General features: G+C 49.4%; 1 protein-coding gene across 1 annotated transcript in view; it reads right to left on the bottom strand.

Moving 5' to 3' along the window:
- ERN1 (endoplasmic reticulum to nucleus signaling 1) overlaps nucleotides 1-181 on the bottom strand; it is a 78003-nt gene extending 77822 nt beyond the window's left edge. Inside the window, exon 1 of the mRNA XM_038546864.1 lies at nucleotides 63-181. Coding sequence (XP_038402792.1) covers nucleotides 63-116 — 54 coding nt within the window. The 5' untranslated portion in view covers nucleotides 117-181. The remainder of the gene's footprint in view (nucleotides 1-62) is intronic.
- Nucleotides 182-9150: the final 8969 nt, after the last annotated feature.

Genomic DNA, 9150 nt, shown 5'->3' with positions numbered 1-9150 from the left:
AGCTCCCGGCTGGACCCCAGTCCCCGCGCGGTCCCCCACCCCGCGCTCCTCCGGTCACTCACCCCGGGGCCGGGCAGCAGCAGCGCCAGCAGCGCCAGCAGCAGCCGGGCCGGCATGGCGAGGACTTGGGCCTGGCTCCCGGCCCGGCCGGCCGGCTGCGGGGGGCGGTGCGGGCGGGCGGGCTGAGGACGGGGCGGGGGCGCCGCGACGACAGCGCCGCGGCGGCAGGACTTCAGCGGACGCAGAGCTGACTAGGCGGTGGTGGCACCCCCATGCCCAGCCCTATAAGCGCCGGGTGCCGGCGCTTCTTCCGGTCGGGGCGGGGCCGGGGGCGGGGCTGACCTAGAGGCGGCCCCGAAACTGGGCGGGAGCCGGGCCTGAAGGCGGAGCCGGGGGCGGGGCTGTGCCGCCGGGGCGGGGCCGCGGCGGGGATGCAGCGGAGGGGGCGGGGCCGGGCCGGGGGCGGGGCCGCGGCGGAGGGGCGGGGCCGCGGCGGAGGGGCGGGGCCGCGGCGGAGGGGCGGGGCCGCGGTGGAGGGGCGGGGCCGCGGCGGAGGGGCGGGGCCGCGGCGGAGGGGCGGGGCCGCGGCGGAGGGGCGGGGCCGCGGCGGAGGGGCGGGGCCGGCCTCCTGCCCGCGGAGCGTACGCGGCCCGGCCTCCGCCACTGGGGAGAAGGAGCAGGCCTGGGTGTCCCGAGTCTGGGGCGCTGAACGAGTGAGGCAGGGAGCTTTGCCGAAGGCTGAGGGAGGCGGGCAGTCCCGCCACGCGGTGCACCCTGGCCCCAGGCTGTCCCACCAGCCCCGCCCAGAAACCCGCTATGTAGGAATCAGGGGAAAGGCCAGGAGACGGGCGGTGCCGGCTGTCCAGAGCCCGCGTCTTTCCGTCGTGGTGGAATCGTGGGCGACCTCCGGAGCCGGGATCGGGAGCTGGCAGGGAGTCCAGCAAACACACTTCAGCCCATGCGCTGAGATCCGCAGCTCTGGGGTCCTCCAGCTGTGCCTCAGCTAGCCCGAAGGCCCCTTTCTGCCCTTTGCCCTCAGGAATTCCCCTCAACTCATGTCCAACAGCCATCTATTCCCTCTGGAATAAACTACAGACAAGTCATTCTCCAAAAATTATAAGCAAAGAAGGAAACCAATTCGGCCCGTTTGTATTGTGTTTAAGTGGCATTTAATAGATGTGACATTGTGGCACTAGAAATGACATGTGCCACAATTCATTGGAGGGAGTGGATTGAGGACTCATACAGGATCTATTTGAGGATTATGGACTATTAACCTGAATTTAAACGTCTGGCACCCATTTGGTCACTGGGTCCCATGCTGCTCTCAACTTGAATGGAAGTGGGGAGAGAAGACATTGCTTGTAACAAGAAAACCTAAGATTCAAAGCATAACATTTACATATCCTTGGAGAAAAAGAAAAAGGGGAGAGCAATTTCTCTAATTTTTTCTGACTTGCTCACATGACTGCCTAAGATTTTTCAGGGTTTGGGGGAAAGGTGTGGGCAATGCTAGAGAAAATAGCAAAGAACTAGCAGGAGACTGACCAAATGTCTGGTCCGTGTGCACTGTGGATCAATCCTATTCAGGTATAAGACAAATACTCGTTGGAAGTCAAAATCTGATAAACAGAATTCCCTATTCCCAGCCTCCAATGCCTGGATGGAAGTCAAGGGATTAATCTGTACCAATGCTGGAGAATCCAACACCAATTTCTAAGAATGAATCTTGGCAACTGTGAAAGTGGCAGGCACATTTTGAAAAGTGTTATCTGCATATTTCAATGTGGAAAGGCTTGGGACTGACAGATGTGTGGAAGCAGAGGCTCCAGGGAGCCCTGTAGCCAGGTGTCCAGGGAGGAGCCTACAACACAGAAACTGGAAGGAGCTCTTTAATGATTACCTGTCCAGCTTGCAAGCTGACAACAAGATCTGCAAGACCACGTTTGAGTTAAAAAAGGAGCTTGACTGGAAAATGCTGCTTTCACATCCCTTCTCTGTTGCTTTTTCTCAGAGTAAGTCTAGGAGGGGAACTTTCTGTGCTGGAACTCTGGCAGCCTTTTGACAATTCAAAATGTCATTGTGACCCTGTAAACATAGTAGATAAAACACAAAGGGAATCTAACTCATCTGACTCATAGATCGGTTTTAAAGATCTGATGAAAAAAAAAAAAAAAAAAAAAAAACCTGTTCCAAGGAGTCTAGGCCAGGTAGGTATATTTTGTATCTTGTACTCAGTCGGACCAAATCAGGCCTTAACTGATGGTCTTAACATGATTATAGGTTCTCAGACTTTCTTATGCACAGTTAGATTGTTTTTACACTTAGTCGGTTCCCATGTTTTATGTGCTTCTCCACTTGATTAACACTCATATGATAAGCTCTGGTTTTACTTATGGCAGCACTGCCATAAGTTAAGTACTATTTTAACAGCTTTTTGCTTATGATAAAGCAACAGCTGGCATCACTGATAAATACAAATAGAAATGGAAATATTTTGTTGGTGCCTTTGAAGTGGATCTGCCCAAACAAAAGACCTGAAAATGTGCAGTAAGTGACCTTTCTGGAAGTTGCATTAAATAGTATGCACTCAACAAGGCAAAGGTCATGGTCTTTGTGTAAAGATAAGCCCTCTTTTTTCACCAAGGCAAGAAGAATATGTGTATCAGATTTGACAAGGACTGTAGCAGGACCTGGATGTGTCTGAGGAGCTGGGGGGTTGGGAGAAAGTGAGTTTGCCAAATCTTATTTTCACTTCTCTCTAAACCAGTGGTTCCCAAACTTGGAGAATGTTTTAAAAACAGATTTCTGGGTGCCTGGGTGGCTCAGTTGGTTGGGCAGAGTCCTGATCCTGGGGTCCTGGGATCGATTTCCACGTTGGGCTGTGGGAGGCCTGCTTCTCCCTCTGCCTGCAGCTTCCCTTGCTTGTGTTCTTTCTCCCTCCCTCTCTGTCAAATAAAATCTTAAGAAAACAGAACAAAACAGATTTCCAACACCTTTTGGTGCCCTCATCCCTCACTGATTCAGCATCTCCAGGGGTGGACTCCAGAGCCTGTGTGCTTTCCAGTTTCTGCAGGTGACTGAGGGAAGCCAAGATCCTGGGCCCCAGCTCTCTCCTGGTGTCCGGTGTTAATTCCTGTGGCTGCTAATCCCTTTTGTTTATTTTAACAAATGTCGCCCTCTGCTGGAATAAATTATGACTCAGGCTTTAAAGGGCTTGTGCCTCTTTCTGTTTGAAACCCTTCAAGATTTCATTTAAAAATGATTATGAGGTTGATTTGCAGATAGCTATTTAATGAGAGGGTACCTGCCTTTGTAGGAATCTTCTTTGTAATTTAAAATCAATTTAATTGGGACATTTGGGTGGCTCAATGGTTGAGTGTCTGCCTTTGGCCCAGGGCGTGATCCTGGGGTCCTGGGATTGAGTCCAACATCAGGCTCCCCTGCAGAGAGCCTGCTTCTCCCTTTGCCTAAGTCTCTGCCTCTCTCTCTGTGTCTCTCATGAATAAATAAATAAAATCTTTTTTAAAAATCAATTTAACAGATAGTGTATTATTATTTTCAGAAGTAGAATTCAGTGATTCATCAGTTGCATGTAACACCCAGTGCTCATTCCATCACACGCCCTCATTAATGCCCATCACCCAGTTACCCCATTCCCCCCAACCTCCCCTCCAGCAACCCTCAGTTTGTTTCCTAGAGTTGAGAGTCTCTCATGATTTGTCTCCCTCTGTTTTCGTCTTGTTTTATTTTTCCTTCCCTTCCCCTATGTTCATCAGTTTTGTTTCTTAAATTCCACATATGAGTGAAATCATATTTGTCTTTCTCTTGAAGGATTCTTGAAAGGAAAAAATGGTAAAACCACAAAGAAAGGCCATGGTTGGCAGTTCCAGGAACGTCTCAAAGGGAACAGCGTCTTTATTAGAATAAGTTGACTTTTTTTTTTTTTTTTTTTTTGTGATCTTGCTGCTGCTGCTGCTGCCACTTACAAGCGGACTTGAACTTTCAGCGTGGGTCGGGTAGTTCCAGAATAAGTAAAAACAATGAGGCAAGAGTCTCTGGTAGCAAGTGAAATTTTTATCTCCTTCGTGTCCTGCCATTTGAGGGAAATTTAAGTAAAGCCCTTGTCACTGTGGGCAGTTGCTTTTAGGTAAACAGAACTCTGGTTCTTCCTGTTCCAGGATGACTGGATTTGAAAAGACTGTGACACTAGTCTGAAGAACTTCTCTTTACCACAGAAGCCAGCTCACTGAGTGCTTTCTTGTATCACAAAGGGGAACTTTTTCTCTCTTTTTTTAAAAGATTTTATTTATTCATGAGAGACACACAGAGAGAGGCAGAGACACAGGCAGAGGGAGAAGCAGGCTCCTCGTAGGGAGCCTATGTGGGACTCGATCCCAGGACCCCAGGATCATGACCTGAGCCAGTTGCTCAACCAGCGAGCCACCCAGGCGTCCCTGGGAACGTTTCTTATTATCACTAGTGAATTACTGGCTGTTTGCTATTGTTTGGAAACGCGCAGGTACATGCTTTGTGGGATCACCTCATGGTACCTGCATGGTAGGTCCAGGGGTAGGTGTTGTTCACCCCGTCTTACAAATGGCACGTGGAAATGTTAAAGGGTTAACCATCTGGTGGGGTAACGTGCAGCTAGCAAGAGGCATGACCTGGCTTAGGACCCAGCTACCTGCATGACGTCAGAGTTTGCCTGAGTTTGTCTGGTCCACCCCAGATGCTATAACATGGTCCCCCATTAGGTGCTTATTATCCTTGCTCGTCCCACAGCATCATGACAAGGTGCCCTTATGTGACCTGTAAATATAGTTAGCAGCCCAGCTTGGCATTTCCCTGGAGTACTGATAACAACCAGAAATTCATCCAAATATGTGAGGATGAGGGGCATCGCCTCAAAGAACACGTAAGCCTCCTGGCCTCCTCTGGGGCTTGTGCAAAGGAATGTGAATAAGAGAGCAGCCATCTGGGAGAGAAGAGTGAGCTTCCTCCTGGGAATTCTGCTCTGTGAGAGAATTCAGTCTAATCCTGACTGATTATCTGTTCACTTGCCTGTGAGCTGTCGGATCTCACACGGTTGTACTGAGTCCGTGTGCCACCATGGGGAAGCACCCACAGGATCACCGTTCATCATATATTAATATTCTCAAAAGGTCAATGCAGCACTAGTGTGAAAATGGCTGTCCTCTCAAAATGCCTCCACTTCCTCACTGGCCAGTCCCTCCTACTCCCCTGGGGTCTGGCTTATTTCCACAGAACTCTCTGGAACTTCCTTCAGGCAGCTCATAAACATTCTTCCTCTTGTGAAATCCCAATGGCCATGCTTCATCTACTTTTCCCTGGGCCTCTCTTCAGATGTGTTAACAGTTCTCCTTTATGAACTTTCCCTCTCTGGATATTACCATTTTCTGGCTCATTTTCCTCCCTCCAGACTCTGTTTCGCACAGCTTAATAGGTAGACCTTACCTACTCTCTCTCCTTTCTCCCTAGATCTCATTCACAGACATTACCAGATTTCAGAGCAGAAGGCAATCTTAGTTATAATCTAGTCAGCTTCCTTTTGCAGATGACTTCATCTCTGACTTCCACACGGTTGATGACTACTCATTCATTCATTCTTTTAACAAATATGGCCAAGGGCTTCTGAGCACAAAGGATTGGTGCCACGAGGGGACTATGATGGAGTTTGCAGGTTGGCAAAAGTGTTAAGACATGCACAGAGATGAGCACCATGAAAGGCTGACTGTGAAGAGTTTGAGAAAGCAGGAGTAACTCAGAAGCAGAGCTATGGTGTTCAAGAGAGCAATGGATCGGTGGAAGGAAGGGAGTCAGATGGATAGAGCAGGAGCAGGGGGGCTTCATGGAAGAAGTGGTTCCTGTGCTGAGTCCTCGCGGATTTGGCAAGGGAAGAGGAGGTCAGAACGAAGGCATGAGGAAGAGAGGACACCGTGTGGCTTCATGGGAGCCCAAGCTGACTCCTCAGTGAGCTTGTGCTTGGCTTCCACACAGGAGAGCAGTGGGCAATGTGGGGGGAAAGGCAGGCAGGATGGGCCAGTGGGGTGCCGATGTCCGGCTGGGCTTTGTCCACTAGGAAACAGTGTCAGGACTGAAGCTGGGTGTCAGGGGAGAGTCAGGGGAAAAGATAGGCATTTGAGAGACTATTAGGGCATTGTTAACAAGGCTCACTTTGGTCTTAATTAGAGCAAGAAAAGGAAGTGGGAACAAGTTAGACACAAGAGACCTTGCCAGGGCAGAATGGAAAGCATTTGACTGGTGCAATTACATGCATAAGATGGAGAAGAAGGAATAGTTCATCAAACATTAGCCATGTTCAAGGGGCTCTTCTCACTGCTAGGATGGCAGAGGGAGCAAGCGAACAAGAATCGGGGCCAGTCTTGCAAGAGGAGCTGATATGCTAGGTGGTGTACAGACCTGTTGACTGTCTCCTAGTGGGCACCTACCAGGCTGGGCCTATCAGGTCACTCTATTGTGGTAGCTAATTTTCAAAGATGGTCCCCTAAACAACACTCTCTGCCCCTTCCCCCCATATGCACATGCTGCTTTTCACATCAAAAGATAGAGCTGTTTCAGGGCACCTGGCTGGCTCAGTCGGTAGAACATGCAACTCTTGATCTCAGGATTGTGAATTCCAGCCTCATATTGGGTGTAGAGAGTACTTAAAAGTAAAATCTTAAAAAAAAGTAAGAAAATAAAAACTTTAAATTTAAAGAGTTGTTTCTCCTCCTTTGGATCCCAACTGGCTCTGTGACTGGTCTTGACCAGAGGTGACATTCAGGGACTTACTTACCAGCTCCGGTTTAAGAGGCCTGGCAGCTTCCATTTCCTTCCTCTTAGAATCCTCACTTTGGGGACACTCCTTCTTGGAATGTGGTTGCTATGTTGGGAGCAGCCCAAGCCACACACAGGCCACATGGAGGAATGGAGTTGCTCTAATTAACAGCTCCAGCTGAGCTCCCAGTGCGGGGGGCCAACTCCTACTGTCTGCCATCTGGGTGAGCCACCTTGGATGTTCCAGCCCAGTCAAGCGCCTAGGTGTCTTCAGCGAACACCACGTAAAATGGAGGAATTTCCCAGCTGAGCCTAGTTAACTCACACAATTTGTAAGAGATAATAACCATGGCTGATGTTTTCATTCCTGACTTATGGAGTGGTTTGGATATGCAGTATTAGTTAAGCAAAACAGCCACCCATCTGGCCACCTTCACGTGACCCATGAGTAGGCTTCTACCCATTCTGACTCCAACTAGAGGCATGAAAAGAAACTCATTGCCTTTCTAGTGGCCAAGCCGGAGGTATGAGGCCCATCCAGTAGAAAGCCAATAGAAAAGAAAGAAGTTGACGAGAGGGATCCCTGGGTAGCGCAGCGTTTTAGCGCCTGCCTTTGGCCCAGGGCGCGATCCTGGAGACCCAGGATCGAATCCCACGTCGGGCTCCCGGTGCATGGAGCCTGCTTCTCCCTCTGCCTATGTCTCTGCCTCTCTCTCTCTGTGACTATCATAAATAAATAAAAATTAAAAAAAAAAAAAAAAAAAGGAAGTTGACGAGAAAAGCACAGATGCAGTCAAGGTGCCCCGGACAAGCTTACATTCTAATTGGAGTTGGCTTGGGATTGGCCTGCCCAGCCCCACCTCCCCTATTTAACCAGACCTTCCCCCATTTACCTCAGCTAGTTTAAGTTGGGTTCCTCACTCCAAACCAATAAACCCTGATTAAAATGCTGGCTCAGCATTTCTAGGAGGACTAAATCAGCAATGCAAATGACCACACCTGGCCCACGGCCAACCTTCAGTAGTTTTCTTTCTTTTTTAATATTTATTTATTAATGAGAGACACGCAGAGGCAGACATAGGGAGAAGCAGGTTCCCCACAAGGAGCCCAATGTGAGACTTGATCCTAGAAATCCAGGATCACTCCCTGAGCCAAAGGCAGACACTCAACTGCGGAGCCACCCAGGCATCCCTCTTTCTCCTTTTCTCTTCCTCACCTACACCTGTACTCTGAAGAAGACTGGTTGAAGGAGGTTTAAAGAGGGACATGAAGTGCAGAAAATGTAGGGGTTTTCTTTTCACCCTCAACTACCCGGTGGACTAATTGAAGATAGGGACTGTTTGCTCGACATTCATATTGCCCGATCCCAGAACTGGATCAAGCATGGAAGGGGGACTCTTAAAGTGTTTCTTGAAAAAGAAAGTGAATGAGAGGCCACATCTTCTGAGACCAGAGAGAAGGGTCTCAAGGGTTGTGTTATGTTGAGGTAGAGAAGAGGAAAGTTGAGGGAAATCACACAATGGGATGATTTGGGTCCCTTTCAGCTTCCACACATCACCTCCCTCCACACATACACACCGATGGCAACCATACGAGCAAGTCACAATGCTGGCTAGATGACTGTTCTAGACAGTGTTCTTGGTCTTCTCCATCTTTCATCCCTACATGCTGGTGTCCCTCTCACTTCCCAGGAGCCCTGTTCCACATTCACCTCAGGCCCTCCCAGATTCAGTACCCTCCTTGACTCTCCCCCGAGGGCCTCGGGTCTTAGCTACTCTGTATAACATCTGGGCCTTCCTACTGTTCTGAGTTAGGACTCCCCACCACTCCTCCTGCTCCTGGTCCCTTAGTTCACTGGGTAGTTCATGGTGTGGGAGGTTAGTGGCCCTCTCTCAAAAGTGAAATGTGTAGGTATGTATGTTGGATGAACTCAGCCTTCTCAGACAACAAGGAATAGTTTTGGCTAAAACAAAGTTTTGCCCTTAGGAGGGTGCATGGTGTAGTGATCAAGGAGCATAAGCTTTAAAATCAAATTGTTAGGGGACGCCTGGGTGGCTCAGTGGTGGGATCCTGGGTTCCCAGGATCGAGTCCCACGTCGAACTCCCTGCATGGAGCCTGCTTCTCCCTCTGCCTATGTCTCTGCCTCCCTCTCTCTCTCTCTGTGTCTCTCATAAATAAATAAAATATTTTAAAAAAATCAAATTGTTATGAGTTCAAATCCCAGCTCTGCCTGGCCATCTATTAATTATGCAAATGTAAACAAATTACTTAATCTCTCTGAGCCCTGGTTCTGATTGTCCTGGGACTTACAGCTAAAGACCAGAAATAGCATTCCCTACCTTTTAGGA

The sequence above is a fragment of the Canis lupus genome, chromosome 9, assembly GCF_011100685.1.
Source record: "Canis lupus familiaris isolate Mischka breed German Shepherd chromosome 9, alternate assembly UU_Cfam_GSD_1.0, whole genome shotgun sequence".
Lineage (NCBI taxonomy): Eukaryota > Metazoa > Chordata > Mammalia > Carnivora > Canidae > Canis > Canis lupus.
Note: the sequence above shows the minus strand (reverse complement) of the source record. Positions and strands in the feature narration are given on the sequence as shown.